Source organism: Megalopta genalis, chromosome 4 (assembly GCF_051020955.1).
Source record: "Megalopta genalis isolate 19385.01 chromosome 4, iyMegGena1_principal, whole genome shotgun sequence".
Taxonomy (NCBI): Eukaryota; Metazoa; Arthropoda; class Insecta; order Hymenoptera; family Halictidae; genus Megalopta; species Megalopta genalis.
Genome location: NC_135016.1, coordinates 216,995 through 243,065, shown reverse-complemented (window position 1 = coordinate 243,065; position 26,071 = coordinate 216,995). Strand labels below are relative to the sequence as shown.

Here is a 26,071-nt window from a genome sequence, read left to right as displayed (position 1 = left end):
CCAGACTCAGGACTTCGAGCCTCGACCGTGAGTGATCGGACAGGGCCTCCGAGAACCGCTCCCAATCCGCTCGACGAGTGTCGAACCGAGAGTTCGCTGCTCCCTGATTTCCCGTCGCGGCCCTAGGTGCCCGCAGCCGGATGTCGATGGCGTTATGATCGCTAGTCGCCCATTCGCTTCTTATTCTCCATTGTCTGATATATGGGGCCATGGAGGGGGATGCCAAGGTAACGTCGATGTATGACGATCCTTTTGGTGTCCAGAAGGTGGGTGGTTGACTAGCGTCGTTAGCTACAGTTAATCTAATCGCGGAGACTAATCTTTCTAACTGCGCTCCCCTCTCGTCTGTGCTATGCGGGCTCCACAGCGAGGATTGCGCGTTCGCGTCGACAGAAATTATTATTCTCTTCCCTCTCAATGCCAGGAGTACCGTCTCCAAGTGCTTGAGGTGCTTCTCTATCTCGTCTTGGTGTTGGAAATAATAAGACACCGCGTAGAAGGAGAAGCCGGGGGCCAGCACTTCCGCACATGCGCAGTGCAGGTTACTGAGCTGCGAGATAAATGTGACCTCAAAGTGAGGGTTGGGGATGGCGACAGCGGCCCACGGGGAGTGGGTTTTCACCGCCGCCACCCTCACTCCGGTCCTTAATCCGTTTACCCTATATCCTGCGCCTTGCTTGCTGACGTGTATTTCCTGCAGGAGCAGGACGTCCAGCCGCTTTTGCGCTATAAGTTCCCTGACTTCGCCCGTTACTACAGCTGAACGTCGCATGTTCAGCTGTAGGATCCTAACTCCCGTGGCTACATTCGCGATCGCGGGGCCGCGGTTTCGCATCCCAACCCCAGTTGGGGGGTCGCGGGGGTTGGTTTTTCTAGTATTCCCTATATTCGTAGCGTCGCACCTTACGAGGTGGACGCGGACGGCACGAAGACCGATTCCGTCCAATCGTTTGCCCGAATCTAATCCTGTTCAGTTGCCTAGGTCGTTACCGATGTCCCTCCTAATCCTAGCGGTTAATTCCGCCACAGGGACCCCAGGGACGGGAGTCCCTGTGTCCGAGGCCCTAGCTTTATAATTTTTGTCTGGCATTATTGAGTTTTTCAAAATTTCTTCCCGCCTTCGTCCTTTCCCGTTCGTTTTCCGTTTTCGTGTCCGTTTGAATAGTATTGGTCATATGTGGATGTACGGCTTTCGGCTGGCGATTTTTCTTGTTCCTGTTCAGGTTTCCTTGTCAGACCGTTCCCGTTACTTGCTCTTTTTCTATTGTCTTTCGCTCCTTTTTGTTTTTGTCTTTCGCTCCCTTGGGCTCTTCCGACCTTTTGAACCCTTTGTTTTCTTCTGGGTGTTATTACCCAGTCGGGGCACTACTCCCCTTTTTTATTTTGGGCGTTATTTCCCTTTCTTTCTTTTTCTTTTATGGGCTCCACCCTGCTCATGGGCTCCCTCAGGCCCGTTATCACCTGGCCTAGGCCCTACAAACACTCTTGGCTCTGGGAGGTGAGGTCGCCGACCCTCAAGCGTAGACACACAGTCAGGCCCCAGTCCTTCGCAGTGGCAGCATTATTTTCTCCCGAAGCAAGGGGGAACACAGATCTTTCTTCGGGGTACTCATAGCGGGATCCACGGAGAGGTCGCTGCTTGCTAGCCATACACCCTTCGTCTGGCCGAGCAAACAACCGTTTGGCCTTTAACTACGACCAGGAAAGGGATACATAGCAACTCCCGCCCCTATATAGGGACAGTTAGTGTAATCGTCAAACTGCGTCTCTTAGAGACGGGCCGTACCTAAGTCCTTGGTGGACCATACCGGCCGCTCTTGCGACTTTTGCCTGGTGTTCTGGCTGTACCTTCGTTCGCTATCGTATCAGGGGAAGACAACGTGCTACTCCCACTACCACCTCGAGTCCAACCCAATACAGGCACTCTTACGGAGTAGTGTTAAAGTCTTTTATCTCCGCAAGAGGGGCTTCAGTCTGGCCCGAGGGGACGAACCCCGAAGGGTTCGCCCAGCATGCCGTACATCGACGGAGCAGGACGAGTCCACGCTCCGTAGGCAGTTTCGTTCTCATGTACTTCTCTTTGTCGTTCTCACAGATCGTGCGAATTTCTGGAACTCCTTGAAAAGCTGCTCAGACACCAGGCTGGCTTTGTCGATCGGCCACTGGAAGCCTTCTCGAATCGCCGCCTGGCGTAGGAGTTCCCTGTCCTCTACGTAACGCTGACAGTCGTAGAGGACGTGGTTTGGAGTTCCCTCCTCCCCACATTCGCACAACTCATCGTCGACCAGGGCGAACGTCTTGAGCTTCGCACGGAAGTCTCCGTGTCCGCTCAAGAACTGCGCTACGTCATGGTCGACTCTGATCCAGCTCGCTGAGAGTCGGTCTGATACCTCGCCGAAGTATTGGAAGGTTTCCCTACCCTTCGTCGAGGACGACCATATCTGCTGCCACATTTCTAGAGTCGCCTCCCTCAGCCTTCTGCGAACTTGGGCTTCGGTGACGACTTCGTCAGCCAATTCGGCCTGACTTACTTGATAGGTTCCATGTTGGAACCCGAGTTTCTCTTTCTGGCTTTGTACACGCAGCTGGACTCCGCTATCGCCAAGTCCACAGGTATCTCCCCGGCGATCACAGGGATCGCATCAGTAGAGACTGTCCTGTAGGCTTTGACGCAGCCAAGCAGAACACGCCTCTGCGCCCTGGTGAGCAATTTACTCGTCCCAGAGGTAAGGCGGTCTGCCCAGCCCGCGGCAGCGTACGTGACGATTGGGACAAACAAGCCGCGGTACAAAGTACGCATCGTCCGATATCCCAATCCCCAGTTCGATTTAGTTATCCTTGCTAGCGCATTAAACGTTCGCAAGGACTTAGCATTCAAATACTCGACATGGGAATGGATACCCAGTCCAGAGTCAAAATGCACGCCAAGGTAACGCACACAGTCCTTGACGGCAATATTCCGACCACCTATTTTCACCACAGGTGGCCTCTCTCTATCGAGAGAGTCTTTCAAGAATACCATCTGGGTCTTGGCTGCAGACAGCGACAATTTCTGCTGGTCGCACCAGCGTGAAATGGTGTCCGCAACCAATTGGCCATTGCTTTCTAGACCCTTCCTGCTGTTCGCGTAGATCAGGACAAGAAGGTCGTCTGCATAGGCAATGGGCTCGCAAGCTAGCCCGGCGTTCGATAAGAGCTGTAGAACCTCGTCGAAGACTAAGTTCCAACAGCTCGGACCAAGAATTGATCCCTGTGGGCAGCCGTTGGTGACTTTCTTCCGCACTGCACCGCGATCAGACACCATAGTCACCACGCGGCCGTCGAAGTAGTCGACCACCAGTCTAAATAGGTTTTTTGGGCAGCCTCGCTTCCTCAACGCGTTGAGTATGCTTGGCCACCAGATATTATCAAAGGCACCGGCTATGTCGAAGAGCAGACCCACGACATACTTTTCCTCTCGACCGGACGCAAGCTCCCTCATCTTTACCACGGCATCAGTCGTGGATCGATGCGGCCTGAATCCGTATTGCTGATCGGAGGCGTAGTCGGGGTGCAAAAACAAACTAGCTAATCGCGTAGCGATTAGCTTCTCTAAGACTTTGCCTACGACCGAAAGCAAGCATATAGGTCTGTAGGACTTTATCTCCGCTTCAGGTTTCTCGGGTCCTTTAAGGATGGAGATGATGGACCCGACTTTCCATTCCGCGGGAAAGACTCCGTGTACCAGGCATCCGTTGTAGAGTCGGAGGAGCTCGCATGAGATCGTATTAAACGAGCGTTTTAGAACCTCCGGCTCAATTCGGTCTAGGCCTGGACACTTGCCGCTCTTCAGTCGGTTGACCGCCGATCTGAGCTCCGAGCGGGTGAAGGGACTGGCGTCCTCACTCTCCTGCTCGATGGCAGCTTCCCTCCTGACTCGCACATGATCCGGGGAGTCATTCTCGGGCGAATCGTCCGGAATTAACCCCTCCAGCAGCGCGGAAGCGGTGGAGTCCCAGTTTGTAGTATAACCCTGGGCAGTGTTAACATTAATGTTCGAGATGACCGTGCTGGCTGTCATCTTCTGCCTCGTGATCTTATAAATGAGGCCCCAGGGTTCTTTGTTTCCTTGCTCGGTCACGAATGCACGCCAGCTGTGCGACCGAGCAGCTCTAATGGTGGCATTGTAGGCCTTTCTCTGTTTGAGATACTCGGTCCTCTTGGCCGCCCTCTGCTCCTCTGAACATGCCGTGTAATGCGAGGCTCGTATAAATTTATAGACTCGCCTCTTCTGCCTCGTCAGGTCGGCCGTCCACCATGGGACGGATTTTGAATGCCACGATCGTTCTCTCGATCTCCTGTGCTAGATGTTCAACATCCCCGCGATTCAATGGAGTGGGGCGTATACTCCTCTTACTGTCCCGCAGCGCTTTGTCGAACTCGGGTCATTTTGCGCTTCGGAGTCGGAACCTTGGTAATAATCCGTTCCGGTTGGTGCTGCTGTCGCTACCACAGATTTCAGCAGCACCGTCTTCGGCGCAAAAACTCAAAGTAAACTCTATGACTCGGTGGTCGCTGGTCGTCAGGTCCTCGCGGACCTTCCAACCTCGCACCTTGTCGCATATGTCAAGTGTCGCTAGTGTGACGTCGATGTAAGACTGTCGGAGAACGACACTAGTCCGACAACGTCGGAGCGTTTCCAGCCTCGTTCAAGACAACCAAGCCATGGCTCACGATAAACTCTTCGAGTTTACGGCCTCTCACGTCCGTCTTCGCACTGTCCCACTGGGCTGATTTTGCGTTAACGTCGGCAGAGATAATGACTCGGTTATGCCTCAGTGCGGAAAGAGCTCTCCCCAACCGCGCCAGACCTGATTCAACATCATCTGAACATTGAAAGTACTGGCTGATCAGGAAGAAGCTCCCGAACGAACCCGAGATGCTGGCACAGGATAAATGCGCGTCGCACAAGTTAGAGACCTTAACTACGGTTAGATCCGGGTTTCTGACCGCTATTGCAGCCATCACCGGATCGCCTGCCGTGATCAGCCTCGTTCTCAAGCCTAGCCCGGGCACTATACCCCGCCAGCTATATGGCTCTTGTGCAAGCAACACATCTACCCCTCGCCTATGCATCTCAGTCCGGTCTTCGTCGGTCACGTTTCGGGCCCGCTGCATGTTATGCTGCATGACCCGTATGACTCTCGAGCGTCGCCGGTCGTTTGCACTATCCATTCAAATTATTCCTGTCTAATACGAGACATCTCCAAAACCAGCGCTTCCTGATAGGAGGCGCAGGCCTGGTCTCGCGACTTATGATCGTGTGGTCGCCCTCTGTCCTTGCAGTTGGAACAAACCGGAGGCTTGCTCTTCCTGCTGCAGAGCGCATACCCGTGCCCTTTTTCGGCACAATGTCCGCAGACATCCTCTTTGAATTTACAGCGCTTCGCGGTGTGCCCGAAGCGCTGGCACTTGTAGCATCGGGTGACCTGCATGAAGTCCCGCACACGGCAGGAACTCCACCCGAGGTACACCCGGTCCCCTCTCTGCGCCAGCCGCCGACGAATCTGCGGACTGACGCAACCGATCTGCCACAACCCAGTTGGCTGTCTCCGGGGTCTTGCCAGCCATGCGACTGACCCGAATACCCGAAGGCACATCTTTCTGGGACGCCTCAGAGAGGTTTTGCCTCCAGAGACTGGAGGCAATTTCCTCCTTGCCCATCCCTTTCGGAATATCATAAATCAGGACCTCAGGGTCCCGTTTGCTAGGCAAGGAGACGGACAGCCCCGCACTCGCCAGCTTTTTGTTGCCTACGTAGGCTTTTAGGTCCTCCTTGCGATCGGTTTCGACGACGATACCACCGGAGTGGATGCGTCGAACCGATCTGACACGGATCGCCTCCTTCGCAGGTTCCACGATCGACAGAACAGCTCTTTTCCTATACAGGGTATCCCACAATTATTTTAACAGCCGAAAATGAGGGGTAGCTGAAGTCATTTGAAGTAACTTTTTCCTTTGCGAAAATGCAATCTGGGGCTTTGTTTACGAGTTATTAACGAAAAACACTGGCCAATGAGAGGTGACGGTGCGAGGGAGAGGGTCCGCGAGAGAGTCCGCAGCACGAGGCTTTGACAGAAGGTCGGGACGGAATCGAGCCGCGTTCGAAGTATTGAACAAGTCACAAGACGAGAACTTTCCGGATTTTTTTTACTACATAACAGTGATATTTTTAAGAAAAACGCTGTTCTCCTTTACTTTAGAACGTCTGAAGAATATTTACTAATTTTTCGGACCCGAAATAATATGTAGTTTAACCGTGACAGCCGTTTTAATTTTCTGGTGTGCATGACACCTCGTGTGTACCATATGAAATTTTTATGCAAAGTGTACAGTGAAGATTAACGAATGATTTGCAAAGCTGATTTAATAATAAATAAGGGACGTAAAGGATTTGTTTATTAGAGAGATATGAAAAATATTATCAGTAAGAAACTCACCCATTTAGTTGAGGATGCATTTGCTGGCTGAAATTCACGATGTCGAAGGGCACTGACCTTGTACAACGTACAGCTGATATCCGCGAACGTGTCGTATAAACGATTATCTGCAAACGCGTCTCAGTCATCTTTCGTAATATCCACAAATGTTTCGGATTATCAGTGATTAATTAAGTGATCAGTGTTTGGTGACAGTGCAGTGTAAGTGAACTTCGCAAATAACCATACCAGAGGTTCCGCCGACAGTATCCCTCGAATGTTGCGGTCATTGACCTGGGATCAGCTGTTCGTTGTACGAGGTCAGTACGTACGAGTCAGCAAATGCATCCTCAACTAAATGGGGTCGAGTTTCTTATCGATAATATTTTTTATATTTTTCTAAAAAACAAATCCTTTACGTACTTTAACGCGATTATTTATTATTAAATCAGCTTTGCGAATCATTCGTTGAATTCTGTTTGTACACGGAATTATTTAAATTAAAATATCATTTACGAACTTTGTTAATCTTCACTGTACACCTTGCATAAAAATTTCATATGGTACACACGAGGTGTCATGCACACCAGAAAATTAAAACGGCTGTCACGGTTAAACTACATATTATTTCGAGTCCGAAAATTAGTGAATATTCTTCAGATGTTCTAAAGTAAAGGTGAACAGCGTTTTTCTTAAAAATATCACTGTTATGTGGTTAAAAAAATCCGGAAAGTTCTCGCCTTGTGACTTGTTCAATACTTCGATCGCGGCTCGAGTCCGTCCCGACCTTCTGTCAAAGCCTCGTGCTGCGGACTCTCTCGCGGACCCTCTCTCTCGCACCGTCACCTCTCATTGGCCAGTGTTTTTCGTTAATAACTCGTAAACAAAGCCGCGGATTGCATTTTCGCAAAGGAAAAAGTTACTTCAAATGACCTCAGCTACCCCTCATTTTCGGCTGTTAAAATAATTGTGGGACACCCTGTATAGGGACATTTATTGTGAATCCGGCCACCACGAAAGTGGTGCGGATATGTTTCCTCGCCGGTCAGGGCATACACAACGATGGGCTACCTACCCCCCGACGGAACACCTAGGAGGGGTCCGAACGTGAGTAAATCGCCGCCTTCGCTCATCGTTCATTAGGCTGGGTACGGAAGACCCAGTCTTAACTCTCGTGTCCGTGTAAGGAGTGTTCGAGTTTATTTTAAGTTGGGTAGGCAGTGTGTCCTACTCCAACTATTTTTTTTGTAGGTAGTTTGGACGGTGTTACGTCCCGCGGTAGACGTTCCGAAAAATATATATAAATTTTCTACGGACCGCGGAAACAAGACGTATTTTGAACCACCGTTTTGTACACGCGACGCGTACCGTTCGCGTATTACAGGGTCTCACGGCCCGTCAACTCGGCTCTATAAGGGATGCTTACACTGCACTTACCTCGTTGCCTCCGTTCGTCTCCTAGATCGGTGTTCGGCCTGATTTGGTGTAGAGGAGGTTATTGGCAGGCGCCGGCGTCGTCGAGATTTTCCTGGGCGTTGGCGATTGGTGGCTCGATCGGGGTTTCGGTGAAGTGATCTCCGGATGCAGGACGGCTTCGACGCGGAGCGCGATATTCTTGAACGAAGCTTATTTCTTCAGTATAAACAACCTCGCGCGTTTCCGGGTCTACTCGCGGTATGTGACTAACTATTTCATGTGATAAATTATTTTAGACTCGCACGGGACTCGAGAGAACTCACGAAGAAGCTTCTTTAGATAGGCCCTGCATCCAGATTGATGCGGCATGTATGCACAATAGAATAACCTAGTATAACGCGAGTCCTATTTCTTTCCGGTGGCGTGCAGGACATGTGGTGAATGCCCAGTACACACGCTTTCGGGAAAGACCAAGTTAAATTCGCAGCTTCGGTGGCGTGTAGGGCTTATGGTGAAAGTCCAGTACACACGCTTTCTGAAGGTGCTACGCTAACGTTCGAATTAATAAAGATAAGCGAAGCCGAGGTAAACCTAATGTTAGTAATAGACGTTGGGATAATGAATTGAGTTGAGTTGTAACTAAATCTAATATATTCTATTATAATATAAAGTACAAGAGCGCGTTCTTACTTCCTACGAATAAAATTTCTAACGTTATAATCGAAGAGAGCTTGACTTGAGATGGAACCGAAAAGGTCTCCCCGGTTGGGAGCTGAGAAGTTGAGTCGTAGAGGTTGGATGCGGAACTGTTCTGCTCGGTTCCGCATGGATCCTTCTCGGCTGCGATCCCGCCGCCATCTTGGTAGGTTCGGTCGTCGTGGAGGGAGGTCTCCATGGCAACGGAGCGCTCGGAGCGGGGATGCTACGTTCAGCGGACTGACGTAACACCAGTCCGCGCGCAATTGTGGGTACTTAGAATATGTCTTACTGACGAGTTATGTTGTAAATGTTGCTTAAATATTAACGCCACGAGTTATGTTATAATGTTACTTAAGTGCTAACGCTACGGGTTATGTTATAATTGTTACTTAAGTACTAACGTTACGAGTTATGTTATAATTGTTACTTAAGTACTAACGCTACGGGTTATGTTATAATTGTTACTTAAGTATTAGTGTTCATGCGGCTTAGTGTTATCGGTATGGTGGAGTTCGGTGGGTTCTATGTGGTTGGTAAAGAAGTGTAGTTAACGTAGAGTTCTTCTCGGAAGAGGTGCGGCTTAGTATTGTCGGTATAGTAGAGTTCGGTGGGTTCCATATGGTCGGTAAAGAAGTGTAGTTAACGTAGAGTTCTGTAGTGTCTTATGAAGGTGGGTATGTAACTGAGTGTGTATCTATTCTTACGATGATAAGGTGAATATATATTTACTTATTTTATATTTATTCGAGTAATTATATGGTAATTGTCCTTAATCAAACGTCGGGAGACGTAACAACGGTCTGTTTCGCTGCGACCGCGGTGACGGGTGCTCGGCACCGCACGCCACCGTCGCTCAGATGGCTTCGTCGACTGTGTTCACTCCCAGTGCCACACGACAGCAAGTTGCAGCGTGCTAGGTAGGCGAGTGACGATTATATTATTTGCTTCCAGCATGCATAAAGACCTGACTGCCGAGACCTAGGCAGCCAGCTCGTGCTGCTGGATCAGGTAAATTTAGGGTCGGGATTTGGGTTTGGGGCTTGTGTTAATTTAAACCTCACACGATAGTAATAGTACAGCGTGCTAGATGGGAGACGATTACTGTGTGCTATCAACATGCATAAAGACCTGACTGCCGGGACCTAGGCAGTCAGACCGTGCTGTTGGAGCGGGGGGTGGGGAGTAAGTGTGTTCCATCAGTTAGGACGGGCTGGACGGGCGTAGCGATGCCGTTGCCTGCGGCGGCGGGCGGTGTGAGTCCCGCACCGCGGTTTCAGCTCCACAGACCAGTGCTGGGGGGGAATTTGTGATGGGGAAGGATGGGACTTGGCAGGGCGGGTGCCATAGCCCTTTTTGCCGCAAATATAGACTTGCGTTGCCCGGTCTCCGCCGCGTGGAGGCGGGGTTGGACTTTGGAGACCCCTATATAGGGACATTGAATGTCTACTCTTTTGAGCTTTAAGGGCTTTCGCCGGCTCTGCTATTCCGAAGCTGCGGTGCAGCTTATACTAGCGGTGTTGCGTGTAGCGAAACCAGTACGAGGGGGACGTGCTGTGGAAAAACCCTTCCATCACCTATGGTGGGGATCATCAGGAAGGTGGACTGTCCTTTTCAGGAGGCAATCCACTTAGCCACTGCTCCACTGTGCAAGCCTCGCTTGGAGGGGAGTGGAGCAGTGTTTCCAGCGGGGACCACGGGGAGGTGGGGTTGCCAGCTTGCGCTCAGTCCCATGCAGGCTCATGCTGTGTGTGCAATGCATAAGTGTTTTACGGCCGATTCGGCTCATCTTGCTTGACGCGAGACGCCTACGATGCCAGAAATCGGCCGAGTCTTCCGAGGTTCACTCTCGTGCCCTCACGGCTTTTGAGGCGAACCTCTGGAGGTACACGATCATTTTAGGCTGAGTAAGCCTACTTAAGTTGCAGGGCCACGGGAGATGGTGTTTGTCGATTTGTGTGCGTAAGTAGGTATATAGGTTGCGTTCTGCAATCAAGGGCGAGGGGAAGGCTGAGCCGGGGGGGATGAAGGGAAGGAAGCATCATCGTGAGCGGCACGCGTCGTGTGGAGGGGGGAAGTCACCGATAAGGAGTTTTGCGGTTTTGCATCCGGAGAGGTTCTCGGACGCCTTACCCGGAAGTTGCTTATCTTGCGAAGCGATATCGGGGATTTTGGTTTCGTTTATTAGATTTCTTAAAGTATGGTTTTTTTTATCTCGGTATAATATTGTAGCGAGCGAGCGAGAGAGAGAGAGAGAGGGGAGGATGCAGCGGTTGTTCTCTCTCTTGCAAAAGCGATGCATGATTTTTCTCGCGCGTGCGTTAGGCGCGACGCATTTATAGAAGTTTGTGGTTTTGTATCCGGAGAGACTCACGGATGCTTTACCCGTGATTTTGGTCTCGTTGAGATTTCTTAAAGTAAGTTTTTTTATCTCGGTATAATATTGTAGCGAGCGAGAGAGAGAGGGGAGGATGCAGCGGTTGTTCTCTCTCTTGCAAAAGCGATGCATGATTTTTCTCTCGCGACGCATTTATAGAAGTTTGTGGTTTTGTATCCGGAGAGACTCGCGGATGCTTTACCCGTGATTTTGGTCTCATTAAGATTTCTTAAAGTAAGTTTTTTTTTTTCATCTCGGTATAATATTGTAGCGAGCGAGAGAGAGGGCTGTATTGCAGCGGTTGTTCTCTCTCTTGCAAATGATGCGGACAGAGAGAGATATTTTTTCCACCTTGCAACGGTTTGTTGTCACATCGTTTCCATGATTAGTGATTTTGGAAGTCTCCTTATCCCCGGTTTTTTCTTTGCAGTAACGATGTGGACAGAGAGAGAGAGAGAGAGAGAGAGAGAGAGAGAGAGAGAGATATTTTTTTCTCTCTCTCGTTTACTGTTTTTGCATATTTGCTTTTCCCTCTGCAGCGAACATTTTATTCGCTACTGAGTTGGGAATTGATATGGAATTTGAACGTGTCATTGTTGCAATCGTTCGCAACGTCGAAGAAGTTTGTGGTTTTGTATCCGGAGAGACTCGCGGATGCTTTACCCGGGAAGTCGCTTGCGAAGCGATATCAGGATTTCGGTCTCGTTGAGATTTATTAAAGTAAGGTTTTTTTATCTCGGTTTTTCCTCTTGCACCGCATTCTCTTTTGCAGCAGTTTCTCTATCTTGCAACGATATGGATGGAGAGATGTATTTTTCTACTTTATCGTTTTGGAGAGAGAGTGAGATGGATTATAACGATGTTGACGAAGCCTAATGCGGAGCAAATCAAATCGTTGTTGTAAAAGACAAAGTGACAGTGAAAAACAGTGTGCTAGTGAAAACTTAATAATTATATTAAAAAATCAATCATGTCGCGAATAGACTTTATTATAGATATGGACGGATTTAGCGTAAATAAGCAGTTTCTTTGTAAAGAACTAGCCATCGTAAATGTGCGCACAGGCTTCGCGTCTCTATATGAATTCGAGCTAGGCGTCCAATACAGCGATTTAAGTGAAGCTGATAGAAAGTCTGCATGGTACGTCACGAATTTCATTCATGGGATTCCTTTCAAAAATTTTTCGGGGCAAAAGAATTATAATCAGATAGATATTTCGATATTAATTAAACTTTTTATTCGCGGATACAGGGATCCCATAATCGCTTATAAGGGGGGTCACGTAGAACGGGATTTATTGCGCGAAATTGGCGTTCAGTATGTTAATTTAGAAACATTCGGTCGCCCCAAATTCGAAATTTTAGCCGCGGACCCGAAGTATGGGCCAATAGACCCGCCATGCAGGCTTCATTGTTGGACGCCTAGTTCAACATCGAAGCGGAGGGTACAGTATCACTGTGCCCTCACCGAGGTGCGCGTCTTTCGAAAGTGGTACCTCGAAGGTAATTTTTTTTTATTTTTTATTTTTTATTTTTTTACAATTATTTTTATGGTGCATTTTTTTGTAGAAATAGAGCGAAAGACGTAAGCCTGTGTGCACTCCTTAGCGAGGTGCGAATCTTTTTTTGGTCGAGGTGATGTCCTCGGGGGAAAAAATTGTAACAACGTGCCGATCGGTGTTGATACGATGGATGAGAAGAGGTATGTATAATAAATGTTATTTAAAAAATTAAAATTAATTTTTTTAATAATGATTATTTTTTAATTAACAGCGTCTTCTTGAAGAGGAGGAGGAGGAGGAGGAGGAGGAGGAGGAGGCTTACGTTTGTCATCAACGGCTCAGTATCACTGTGCCCTCAGTGAGGAGCGCGTCTTTTGTCAGTAGTTCATGGAAGGTAACGTATTTTTTTCATTTTTTTAGTTACTATTATTTTTCATTTCCACGATACCTTTTTCTTTGCAGAAAGAGATAATGACGATGATTGATTATCGACGCGAGGAGGATAGACTTCGAAGTTTCGAATTCTGGCCAATTGAATATATTCAACCGGAGGAACTTGCAGCCGCAGGATTTTACTATCTGGGACAGGACGATTTTGTCGCATGTTTTGCATGCGACATCGAATTGCATCGGTGGCAACACAACGACAGGGCCATGTCGGAGCATCACTTCTGGTCGAGGAATTGTCCATATGTACTGGGGGAAAATTGCGGCAACGTGCCGATCGATGCTCATCCCACAATCATTTCAAAGTCACCATCAAGAAGCGGTGTGGACGAGTGCGGAATCTACGATTATACCATGGATGAGAAGAGGTATGTATGTATAACAAATGTTATTTTAAAAGAAATTAAAATTTATTTTTTAATAATGATTTTTTTAAAATTAAGAGCGTCATCCTGAAGAGGAGGAGGAGAGGGGAGGAGGCTTGCGATTGTCATCAACGACGCGTTGGCGAAAGAAGAGGAAGATTATATATTGATAACAATCATATTTCAAAATTTTAATAAAAAGGATTTATTTAACATTAATATACATTTTTTAACCCTTTCTCTCCGAACGATGGATATATCCGTCATCCATATGAACACTCGCGGAGCCGAACGCCGGATATATCCGACATCCACATGATCGCCCTCTGGGGGCGAACGTCGGATATATCCGACATGCTGGTAAAATCGCGACTTAATTTTTGGACTGCACCGCCTCTTGTTACTATTGCGTGAATCTTTTGACGAAACAAACAAACGACAGTCCGAAATAAACGACACACCATTCAAGTTATATTTGTTCTACCTGCATTTCCCATTATTATTGTGTTACATGTCATAAAGGGATAGAAAATCGAAAGTACTAACTTTAGGACTAATTATTATGTATTATGTTTTGTATTATGAATATTATGTTTTATTTTATTACTGTATATTATATATTATTTCTTCACTTTTTCCATTGTTAATGAAACTTTTTTTACCTATTAAATAACTTTATACCTTATGCAGAAATTATAACTATATTGTTTTAAAGAAAAATCCCTTTTCTTCCCAAATACACTATCCACGCGCAATGTGCACAATTTCGGCGGGTGGTTCCGTTCAGGAGGGACGCTAGGGTTAAAATACCTACAATCCTATCCAAAATTTCCCTAAAAATTATAGTTATTTCTTATTGTAGCTATTCGGTTAGCGGTTTGTTCAGGGGGGGGGGAGAGAACATTTTTTTTATGATAGGACATATATATTTTCAAAATCATATTAGTTTACAATATTATTTTTCGCATTTATATAATTTTTCTAACAATGCTCGTCAACGGGTTGTATTCCACGATGCAGTCGTGTATCATCAAGCAGTATGCAGCCGTCGAAGGTAGGACATCCTTTCGACATTCGAATTCGATTCGCACGTCGATGGTCGCATTTTTCAGCGCTTCGTTTTGTCGCGAGCAATCGATGACTACGAACGGTCCATACAGTAGAAAATCGATTGTATTCAGTAACACATCACCGTCGTTTTCATAATAGGACTCTTGAAATTTCGCGTACATGTCATAGAGCAACGCGTATTTATCCTTTTCGAAATCGATGTTCAAATCGTCGTAGGGATACATTTCCGAGTTCAAGTAAAGTCGAATATTAGATAAGAAGCAGGAATCGAATTGGGTAGCGTTTTCTTTAAATCATTTTTCCTTTCGGTTTGTAACGCGAATATCACGTATCGCGGTTTTTCCATTTGCGGAGCCGTTTTTATCGCCCACGTGTGCTTCGTGGTTGTTTGCAGCATCGGATATTCGTACAGTTCCCACGAACGGAAACTCATGCTGATCGATCTTTCGCTCTCAAGAATACGCAGCATCGACAACTTGTGTATTTCATCCAAAGCGACGTGTGGCATTCTCCATTGAATTTTATACAAATCCAGGACAGGTTTCACATTGTCGGACCAGCTTCGTAGCGCGTTAGCGTCGTTGCGCGCGCGAATCAAAATCAATTCGTGCCGAGCATTTATTACAACGCGTTTGTAATCTTCGCAGAAGCCTAGCAATGTGTTCATAGGCACGCAAAAGTTGAAATTTCGAAAATTCGTAGGCGTTGCGATGAGATTTTCCCTCCGTTGATCATCGTTCCTGTACATCCAGCCTGCGTTGGACAGCGCGTTGTTCTTCGTAATGTTCAGACTCGCATAATTCTTCAAGGTCGTCGTTGTACCGGGATTTCTGGACCGATCGATTTCCACTCCGTTCAGTTCGTAACGTATTTCGTCGAACATAAACGCCACCGCATTGTTGTCTAGAGCTACCGTGTCGTTTGCCAATCCTCCCGGTAGGCTGAGTCTTCCCTCCACGTATAGGAAGCTTTTACACGGAAGAGTGTACAAGTCTTGATGTTGAATGGGTATTCTTATCTCATCGCTGTTTCCAAACGTAGTGTTGGCGTACGGATTGTAGGTGTGCAGTTCGATCTTAGTTATTCGATTGTCGAAGATCGGTGCTTCGGAGATGTTCAAAATGTCGTACGACATGATGCGAGGGCGTGCGATTACTTGTTAACGACAAATCCCAAAGATTGTAGATATTTAACGTTTCGTGCAGTTAATTTCCTCGTCTTCTTCTCCTTATTATTATTGTTATTATTATTATTTTGGAACGATACACCGTCTTTGAAGCTTGGCGTATTATTGTGAATTAGCATGACGTTTCTTTACCGAGGTTATGAGATGGTTCGACGAACGTGCAATCGTATCGTGATTTCTTCGTTTCGAAAATCAATTAAACGTCCCGACTGGTCCACAATGCGAATCGTTAAATCATCCATTGACCGTGTGACGATCGGAAGGTAAATGACTCGTGCCGGCGTTTCCGATATTTTATACCCTGGCGACACGTTGGGCGCGAATTCGTGTATCGTGTGAACCAGTTTCCCGTTATCGTACGAACCGGTGGTTACGTTGCATTCTATTCGAATAATATTCGTATTAATGATATTCACGGGGGTGTCCGATATATGCCATGTATTTGGCGATAAAACACGATTCATAGAGAATCCTAGAATAGGACCCACGTTATTAGGCTTTGTAAAATTTATCCTATATGCGCTTATAATTTCGCTTTTCATAGTATTGTTGTTCGCTCGCAAGATCAGCGGGTATTCCGGATCATTCTTATCATTGGCTGTAGGATACCGCATGCTTATCTCGCGCCTCAAGTAAGCGTTGATCGCCTCCAGTTCATACGAACCATCTGGGATGCTTATCTCTTCATCTTTGTCGTCGAAATAAAATTTATTGTTTCCAATATTCGAACTGATGTTTGGTATTGTGTAATAAGTTTGCAAATCGAGCAGACCCAGTTCGTAGTTGGCATTGCTCAGATCTATAGGCGGGAAGTACTTGGACGATAAGACGCTACTTCTTCCCGATAACGTGAATGTGTAGGACATTCTTGCAGCGGCGGTAGAATGATTAAAAATGCTATGTCAGAGATTCTCGCAAAAATTTTACACACAATTGTCCACATACGCTTTCGTTGTAATTTTGATAATTCTTGCGATTGTATGAGATTACCACGTTCGGTCCGAAGTATCGAATTAATTCGATTGGTGGTTGAAGATTTCCAAAACTATCGAAGTAGCTGATTCGCGACTTCTGCTTTATATATGCGACCCAATGTGTTCCTGGACCATGACTGCTATCCAGATTGACTATTCCTCGTTCATTTATCCATATTTTATTGGGCAATGCATCGAGCATGAAAACTCCGCGAAAATGTGGTAATTTTCTACAGACAATTTTCAATTCAAGATCCGTCGTTGAGTTATCTACTTTTTTCGTTTCGTCTTCCTTTTTTTTTTTCTTTATTCCTTTCCCACGCTTGTATGGTGCAAGATACACTCCACGGCCCTCCATGGCACGATTGTGTCGTTCCAATTCTTCCAATTGTTTCTTCGCAGCTATCGCCTCGTTTATCGTTTTAGCCACTGCAGCAGCACCGCCTGACAATGCCCCCAAAGCTCCCAAAACAGGAAACAGCAGCGGTAGAAAACCACCTCGTTTGGCAATTGGTAGAATTCTTCCAATATTGTAGCTACTGTAGTTCTTCTTCTTCTTCTTCCCCTTAACCGCTCGTCGACCCTTCTTCCTTATCAGACCCATGCCTAATCTTGTCAGGGAATGTCTTTTACCAGTCCGTAACGGTATACAGAGCTGTTTATACCAGTCTGTAGCAGTATACAGAGCTGTTTATACCAGTCTGTAGCGGTATACAGAGCTGTTTATACCAGTCTGTAGCGGTATACAGAGCTGTTTATACCAGTCTGTAGCGGTATACAGAGCTGTTTCTTACCAGTCTGTAGCAGTATACAGAGCTGTTTCTTGCCAGTCTGTGGCGGTATATGAAGCTGTTATGTCAAAAATTCTTTGATTGATAATGAACAAAAAAAAATGTACGTGCGTTAGTTACATGGAGATGTGCTCTATCATTTGGATACGAGAAGACTGATATCTATGATGCTTGAGTTCTCGTATAAATACCTTATCGTTCGAGAAGAAAATTTAGCATAACAAAAGACAGTCGAGAGAGAGCATGCGTTTCGTACGACAGTCCTTGAATATCCGGGTTCCGACCTACCGCACGTTCGACGACCATGATGAGATAATTCGGAAGCATGGGCCATTGCTACCGAGTACTATACGATGCGTGATAAGCGGCCCGTCAGGATGTGGTAAAACGAACGTCATGATTAGCCTGTTGGAAAGTTCGAATGGACTGCGATTCGCAAATGTGTATGTGTATTCGAAATCGTTACGTCAACCAAAATATCAATACTTGAACAACTTGTTCTCGCACGTGGGCAAGGACGTAGGTTACTTTGCCTATTCGGACAACGCGGACGTGATTCCCCCGGCGGATGCTCGACCGAATTCGATATTTATCTTCGACGACGTTGCTTGTGATGAACAGGACGTTATGAGAGAATATTTCGCGATGGGCAGACATTCGCACGTCGATTGTTTCTATCTGTCGCAATCATACGCGAGAATACCCAAACATTTGATTCGCGACAATGCCAATCTATTGATTCTATTCAATCAAGATGCCATGAATCTGCGACACGTTCATCAGGATCATGTGAATACTGATATGTCGTTCGAAAGTTTCAACGCAGTTTGTTCAAGGTGTTGGCGAAACAAGTATGAATTCCTTGTAATCGACAAAGACAGCCCTGTGAACCGAGGACGTTACAGACGCGGATTTAACGAATTCGTCGTGCTGTGATCCAGCTCATTTGGACGGTAAGAGGTGTCGGTGTCACATCGTGCTCCCACTCGATATGCGTCCGTCAAAGAAAAACCTGCGAGCTGCCATCGTTAAGGAAATAGCTAAGACCAGTGACGTCATACGTAAAAAGAGTTTAGCCTTGAAAGTTGGGAAAATGGATGTACAGTCTAACATTGAGACGAATTTATGTCCAATCGTGGAACCGTTGAAACAGCTGGTTCAAAATACAGCTACGGAAGCGAAAGATAATACATCAAATGCTGACCGATCGTTGGATTTGCAAACACAGCAGTCGCTGTTCTCTGTGAAGAAGAAGAAGAAGAAAGTGGAGAGAGAATTTATTAAGAAAAAGAGGACACACGATGAAGCGGCATTAACTCCAAGGATGCATTTGAAAAAGAAGAAGAAGAAGAATAAAGTATATTCCCCCATCGGTGTCAGCGATGACGCCGACTATGTTGACGATGACGACGACGACGACGATGACGACGACGATGATGCGAACACCAATATGGTGCTCGAACCAACACCTTCAATGCATCGGGAGATAGCTTTCGAATCATCTCTAACGGCTGCAACATCGTTGGAATCATCGGTGCGAAATATTTTGAGAAGTCCTGAAAAGCATCGCGACGAATACGAGCATTTGTTCAGTAATCTTGGACCTTTAGCGAGCGAATACTTGAGAAATTTCTTTAGCGGGCCGCCGAAAAGTCAGGACAATGTGTACGGAGTGTATTTTCATAATAACAAACTGATGCTTGGAAACGTTGCGTTCGACGTGGAAAGCAACGATGATATTGTTATTAATAAAATTAGGTACAGAGGAACTCCAGGTCTCTACGAATTGATATTCAAAAGAATACCCAACGAGAACCTGTACACCGAGAATGATAAGGAAATTTATAGAAACATTCTCATCGCTACGCATGCGCACCGACGTGGTAATCAGATAATGGGAAACAAGGGCTACAAGTACAAAACTATTATAGGACCAATGTTCTCAGCGTTACGTAGAAAAGGTATAAATATTCCAACGACGATGATGCGTGTAACCAACAATCCGGTCGATTATGTGCATTGGGATGACCCAAATGAGCTGGTTGATCGTTTTAAATTGTTGATGGCATCGAAAAATGCTGGTCATACCAACCACGACAATGAAATAACATCCATAATCGAAGAACTTCGCGAAGCTGGATTGATTATAAATTAAATTGCTCGAATATTTATTACGTTAGTGACGAATGAAATGTCTGTTGGTAAATTTATCAAATGGTTCGATAAAATGAGTATCCGTTGGAATTGCTGCGAAACCAATCAAACGTTATCCGTAGATGAAAATTGAGAGGACAGATTTAAAAATATTGAGTTCAGACTCGACGATATTTGTCGACAAATACAACAGATCGAGCAACAGCAAGATCTACTCGAGTTGTTGGTGTTAAAGAAGAAGAAGAAGAAGCACAAAGGAGAAGAAAACAACTAAACCGAGAAACGAAAAAAATGTCTATTAATAAATTTGGTACGTTGTATAAACATAGTACGCCTGAGTCGAAAATATTGGCAGATATTTCAACTTTTTATTCGATATGTAAAAATTATGTACACGAGAATGCCATATGCTCGATCGGCAATTTGTACGATGCGCGAGGCGCTAAGATCGCTCATGTCGCAAATCCTACGACGAACGATGACGCGGCCACCAAACTGTACGTCGATCGCGTTTCAAAGATAGGCGACGATACAGTCACGTCATCGCTTCACGAGTACATGCAGAATAATGCGATGTGCTTCTCAACGGAATCGTACACAGCTCGAAACAAGAGGATCAAACATTTGGCGGAACCGCTTCAAAACGATGACGCGGCCACTAGATCGTACGTTGACGATGTATCGAAAAAAGGCGACGACGAGTTTCGTAGAAAAATAACAGCTAACGAAAAAATGACGAAGGGTGTCGAACAGGCCGGTGTAAAATACAAGTCCGAACTCATGGATAAAATAACGGCTAATGAAAAAATGACGAAGGGTGTCGAACAGGCCGGTGTAAAATATAAGTCTGAACTCATGGATAAAATAACGGCTAACGAAAAGTTGGCGAAGGATGTCAAAGAGACTAGTGCGAAGTGGAAATCCGAACTCGTGGGTAAAATAACGGCTAACGAAAAGTTGGCGAAGGATGCCAAACAGACTAGCCTAAAATGCAAGTCCGAACTCGTGGGTAAAATAACGGCTAATGAAAAGTTGGCGAAGGATGCCAAACAAACTAGCCTAAAATGCAAGTCCGAACTCGTGGGTAAAATAACGGCTAGCGAAAAGTTGGCGAAGGATGCTAAACAGACTAGTGCGAAGTGGAAATCCGAACTCGTGGGTAAAATAACGGCTAACGAAAAGTTGGCGAAGGATGCCAAAGAGACTAGTGCGAAATGGAAATCCGAACTCGTGGATAAAATAACGGCTAACGAGAAACTAACGAAAGATATGGAGCAGACTAATGAAAAATGGAGGAATAAAGTGCTGGCTAAAATATATAATTTTCAATACGACAGTGATCAGAAAATTAAATCAATTGATTCAGATAACGATGAAATTAATGTGAAAATTGATAACGTATTTTCGGTATTGGAGCAAAAGGTTGAAGCGTTAAAACAGAATATGAAAGATGAAACGGACAGCTCAATCGGTAACCAACTACAAATCTTTGAGGAAAGTTTTCGTGGTAAAATAAAGAAATTAGTTGCCGAGGAATGCCTCAAGTTCTATAAATAACATGCTTTTGCAACGATTGCATCATTTTTGCTGGTGATTAAATTGGAGCAGCAGCAGCAGCAACGATGCGTAACAGCAGCAAGAAATCATCGTCTCGTGATTCGCTAAAGCAGATTATTCAAGACATCGTTGCGAATATAGACACGAAACATGAACATCACAAGGACAATTCAATCAACACGAAGAGTTTCAATAGATTTATGTTCGATCTGATAAATACGATAAGAAAATACGTTCTACACGTATCGGACGAGAATGACGAGTTCGATGCATTGGGTCTACCTATAGAAAGTATAAAAGTTCCTATTAACACGAAGAAGTATGTCGACAACGTTATCAACGAGAGGGCGGTAATTTTGAACAGTGACAACGAATTTTTCGATGCAAAATCTCGAATTATTCGATATTTGGCAACTCCGGTTTTCGCCAGCGACTCGGCAACAAAAAGTTACGTTGACGACGCGATCGATTCGTTGAAAAAAACATTTACGTACGACCTGTATGAAACTATCGACGATGTTCACTCGATGAAACGCGCGGTCGAAACTCTCCAAAAATTCGTGACAAACGACGAATCCAATCACGAGAATCTGAAGAAACATGTTGAAACGTGCATCGAGCAGAATAATAAAAGTATCAATGAAAAGCTACGTCAAAGATTTGTCGAGCTCGAGGATAAGTTGTTCGAAACAATGAAAGCTGAGGGTATCGTGGATCGAGAAAAATTGAATGCCGTTGTGAAATTTGCTGGCAACATCGAGCACAAACTTGCAAGTGTGGAACACAAAGTTAACAGCAACTGGCCGAAAAAGATTGATAACCTTGAAAATCACATATCAAATAAAATCCGCAACTTGGAGGAAATTAGGAGCACTGGCAAAGCGAATCAGGGAAAGTTGGCGCAACTTGAATTACTCGTAGACGAACTGCAAAATAAATTTACAGTAGGCGGTTTTGAAATTGGCAAGGAATTGGATGAGAGGTTCGAAAGGCTTAATACTGCTATGTACAAGAGATTACTCGAGCTGACTGGAGAGGGGAACATAATCGCGAAATTCGAACAGTTACATAAATCTTTATTAGAGAAATTTACCGAAATATACGGACAAATGCGACGTATCGAAGAACAGCAGCAATACAGTGTGCGCGTCGCTTTCGAGGAATTGGATTCTCGTATGAGACTTCGTTTCAGAGACTTGTTGACTGTAGCGGTAGCAGCAACCACAGAAGAGATTCCGATAACGCAAAAAGCGTCAATAGCTGAAAAGTCCATCGATAACGCAAAAGAGGACGCGACAGCGATCGAAAAGACTCCGAGAACGCAAGGATAATTAAATTAGCGTATCTTAATTTCAAGCGACCGCAGATTCATCGATAACGCAAAAGAGAGCGCGGCAGCGGTCAACGCAAGGATAATTAAATTAGCGTATCTTAATTTCGAGCGACCGCAGACTGACAAGGCGAAATCATGAGCGGCGATAAAGTGAACTTGGTGAATGAACTGCATGCTCCGGCGAGACGTTACTTCCGGCGGAGGCGAGTGGTTACGCGAGGACTCGACGATCTCTGGCAAGCTGATATCGTTGAAGTTCAACCGTACGCAAGAGAGAATCGAAGACATCGATATATTCTTACGCTAATCGATACATTCAGCAAGTATGCCTGGGCCGTTCCTTTGAAAAGCAAAAATGCTGACGATGTGTGCAAAACTTTCGCGTCGGTGTTGAAAAAAGATGGCCGAATACCGAACAATTTGCACAAACCGATATGGGGAAAGAATTCTACAATAAAGATTTTCAAGAATATCTGAAGAAACGTAACATCCACCACTATTCCACATTCAGCACTATGAAAGCGTCCATAGTCGAACGATTCAATCGTACATTGAAGAACAACATGTGGAAATTTTTCTCGTTGAGCGGAAAATATCGTTGGATCGACGAGCTACCCACGTTGATTAAGGACTACAATAATCAAAAACATCGCACCATTCGTATGCGACCTGCAAACGTGAATCATAAAAATGAGAAGTATCTTTTATCTACCGTGTACAGCAACGTCAAGATCGCCGGTCCTGCGAAATTCAAAGTTGGCGACTATGTGCGCATCAGCAAGTTCAAAACCGTATTCGACAAAGGATACACACCGAACTGGTCAATGGAAGTATTTAAGATCGCGACGGTGAAACGAACGAACCCCGTCACGTATCTTTTGGTTGATTTGCAGAACAGACCTATCGCTGGAGGATTTTACGAATACGAGATACGCGCTACCAAATATGCCGACGTGTATTTAGTAGAAAAAGTATTGCGTCGAAAAGGAAATGAAATATATGTGAAATGGTTGGGGCTGGATTCGTCACATAACTCTTGGATAAAGAAATCATCTGTACTTTAATTGTATAATGTAATGTTTATTTTTGTTTCTCTAATAAACATAAAAAAATACATAAATGCTTTTTACATTAATACTAATTAATTCCCCCCACACGCACACGATTTCAACGATTCGCTTTCGATACGATTAGATCTAAACATAAAGCTAACAATACGCAATCGATCAGACAATTTCGTTCGAACAATTCGTTTGTAAAAATTACGGTCGCATAATTCTGCTCGTTATTGGAGTTTTTTACAATGTTAATGAGCTTCGCGAATCTATCCTGAATTTCTGGAATATTTTCTAATAACCATGAATACATATGATCCATACATAACTCTAATTTGTACAAATTATCCATCGTCTCTTTCGTAACATAAATCGATGCTTGAGAATCGAACAACTTGATTAGACTCATTCCATTAAAATTAACAATTTGTAACGATAAAGTCTCATCAATTTGTTTTTCCTTCTTGTCCGCGTCGAAGTAATTGTGAATATAATCTCTAGTTTTCACCAGCAGTTTCCACGTAGCCATTGAAAAAGAAATCTCTGTTCCACGATTGTCCCCCAAGACAAACTCGACGCGCAAATTTTCATCCACGCGTACACAAATTTCAAGGAACTTGAAATAATTGCCGGCTATGGAGTATCTTCTACCCAAGATTCGTGCGTTGCGCGGTATCTGCAACTGCTTCTGCTGCGACTGGGGTTGCGACTGTTGAAACGACCGTTTCATCGAAATGGAGTATCTATAAAAGAAATAACATACAATATTTTTTTTCTTCTTTCATAAAAGGAACATTTTATTCCCTTCAAACTTTCTTTTACTTACCCATAATTTTTATAATCGTTGTGAGATCCATTTTTATGTAAAAAATTATTGGTTTGATTTGACATTGTGAATATTATAATACTGAAGAACAACTGCGCTATAAGAAAGTAATCTGTAGAACGCACTACTCGCTGTACGCAATGCCAAAAGATTATATATACAATTCCCCTACCATTTTTCCCCCTTCTTACACGCAAGATAACAATACAAGGAGCGTATACGCCCCTTTTCCGCTTACAAATAAAAGTGAACACGCGCGCGCGCAACACGGGATTCGAAACATCGATGAAATTATATAACCGCTTTTATTTTTTCTAACTCCCCCCCACTCCCTCTCCCTCCTGCCTCCCCCTCTCCCCCTTTCGCGATTTTATAATGTCCCCAAGGAAGGGTTTCGATCGAATTGTTTAAAATGTATCGTTTATCATCGTATGGACTCAATGCTAATTTACTCTGTGATACTGAATACACTTGATGTTGTATAGACATTATCAATTTAACGCAAACTGATTTTTCTAAATGATCGTGAAGGCATGCTAAATAGTCGTCGAAAGTTATATTTTTAATCGTCACGTTAGTCTTAATTCCTTTAATCTTTTTTACATCGTCTTTGTCTTGTACCCGAATAGCATGCATTTTCGAGCGAAGACCCACAAACTCTGTCATGATTTTACCTCCGTTCTCGTCCTTCATTAATCCTAATACTTTATTATTCGCGATCGGAACGCCGTACACGTTATTTCTGTCATAATTGGAAGTATCGTATCGGTGAATGTCACGTTTTATCATCTCGTACGCGTCGTCGCAAATAATCTGATAAATTAAACTGTCCGTGTCCGTGTACAAAATCCTGCATCTTTCTTGAAAATTTGGAAGCATGTAGCCATAATGAAAATCATACAAATGTAATTTAGATATGTCCAACACTGACATGCCTATGTAAATAGGTTTATAAAATTTAATAGAAAGCTGGTTCATTTGAACTGCGACAAAATCCTCGGAGAATACAGTACAGCTATGGAAATTTGGTCGAGCTATTAAACGCCCAGCACCGTATCGACCGCTCCATCGCGAGAGCCACTTTACGTTTACATGATTTCGAACGTTTTCCATCGTTTTTCCAAACACTGCATTGTTCATCAGTTTGAACAGATTCTTCGAGAAGTCATTGTTTGCGTTGGCGCGCAACCTCGTATTTAAATCTATGTAACGGCGTAACCAACATGATTGTTCAAACTTCAGTATCCAATGAATTTTCTTTAATTTTAAATTATACCTCAAACATTGCTGGAGGTATCGATAATGGAGAACGTAACGATTCTTATCGCTAAGCGTTGTCAACAGTTTCTTTTGCAACGCCCCAACCTCGTGAATCGGGCAAAATGGAAGATCCGCGTGAGCATCATGAATTTCCTGAGGATACTCTAAGTCGACCTCTAAAATGTACCCGACGGGACTGTCGATCGGCACGGAATCGATGTTGAAATTACTCGTATCGTCAACCCATTGGAAACCCCTGTGCGGCAAAGGCTGCGACATGGCCCAGCCATACAAATTATTAACATCGAAATACATCAGATAGCTGGACGGTTCGGCCGAATCGTACGTCGACATATACTTGTTATTCGCGCGCGCGTAACGATGCGAACATTGTCGGTGAACAATTCCAACTCGATCTTCGTCAATTTTAGCATCGCGTCCCACGCGAAACCGGGCAAAGTATAATAGTGCGCTGGATCGAGTTTATAATTCTCGAGCGACTTTTCGCGAAAATTTTCAAACACGTCGGCCAACAACAACACATCCAATTTCAAGTACAAGTCGCTGTACTGTCCTAACGTTTGTATACCGAAACGTGACCAAA

The 26,071-nt window shown here is 44.9% G+C and overlaps 3 protein-coding genes across 3 annotated transcripts; 1 reads left to right on the top strand and 2 right to left on the bottom strand.

Annotated features, from left to right (window-relative positions):
• Positions 1-11,592: 11,592 nt before the first annotated feature.
• Positions 11,593-13,461, top strand: LOC143259361 (death-associated inhibitor of apoptosis 1-like). Its single transcript, XM_076521029.1, has 3 exons — positions 11,593-12,842; positions 12,911-13,263; positions 13,339-13,461. Exons 2-3 carry the CDS (start codon positions 12,920-12,922, stop codon positions 13,349-13,351), a joined length of 357 nt encoding a protein of 118 aa, XP_076377144.1. The 5' UTR covers positions 11,593-12,842; positions 12,911-12,919; the 3' UTR covers positions 13,352-13,461.
• A 10,032-nt stretch (positions 13,462-23,493) lies between these two features.
• Positions 23,494-24,503, bottom strand: LOC143259360 (uncharacterized). Its single transcript, XM_076521028.1, has 2 exons — positions 24,208-24,503; positions 23,494-24,124 (listed from the first exon to the last, which is right to left on the bottom strand). The coding sequence occupies exons 1-2, from the start codon at positions 24,270-24,272 to the stop codon at positions 23,494-23,496; spliced, it is 696 nt and encodes a 231-aa protein (XP_076377143.1). The 5' UTR covers positions 24,273-24,503.
• On the bottom strand, positions 24,499-25,862 carry LOC143259340 (uncharacterized). The gene has a single exon (XM_076520999.1). It carries the CDS (start codon positions 25,819-25,821, stop codon positions 24,499-24,501), a length of 1,323 nt encoding a protein of 440 aa, XP_076377114.1. The 5' UTR covers positions 25,822-25,862.
• Between the last annotated feature and the right edge of the window lie 209 nt (positions 25,863-26,071).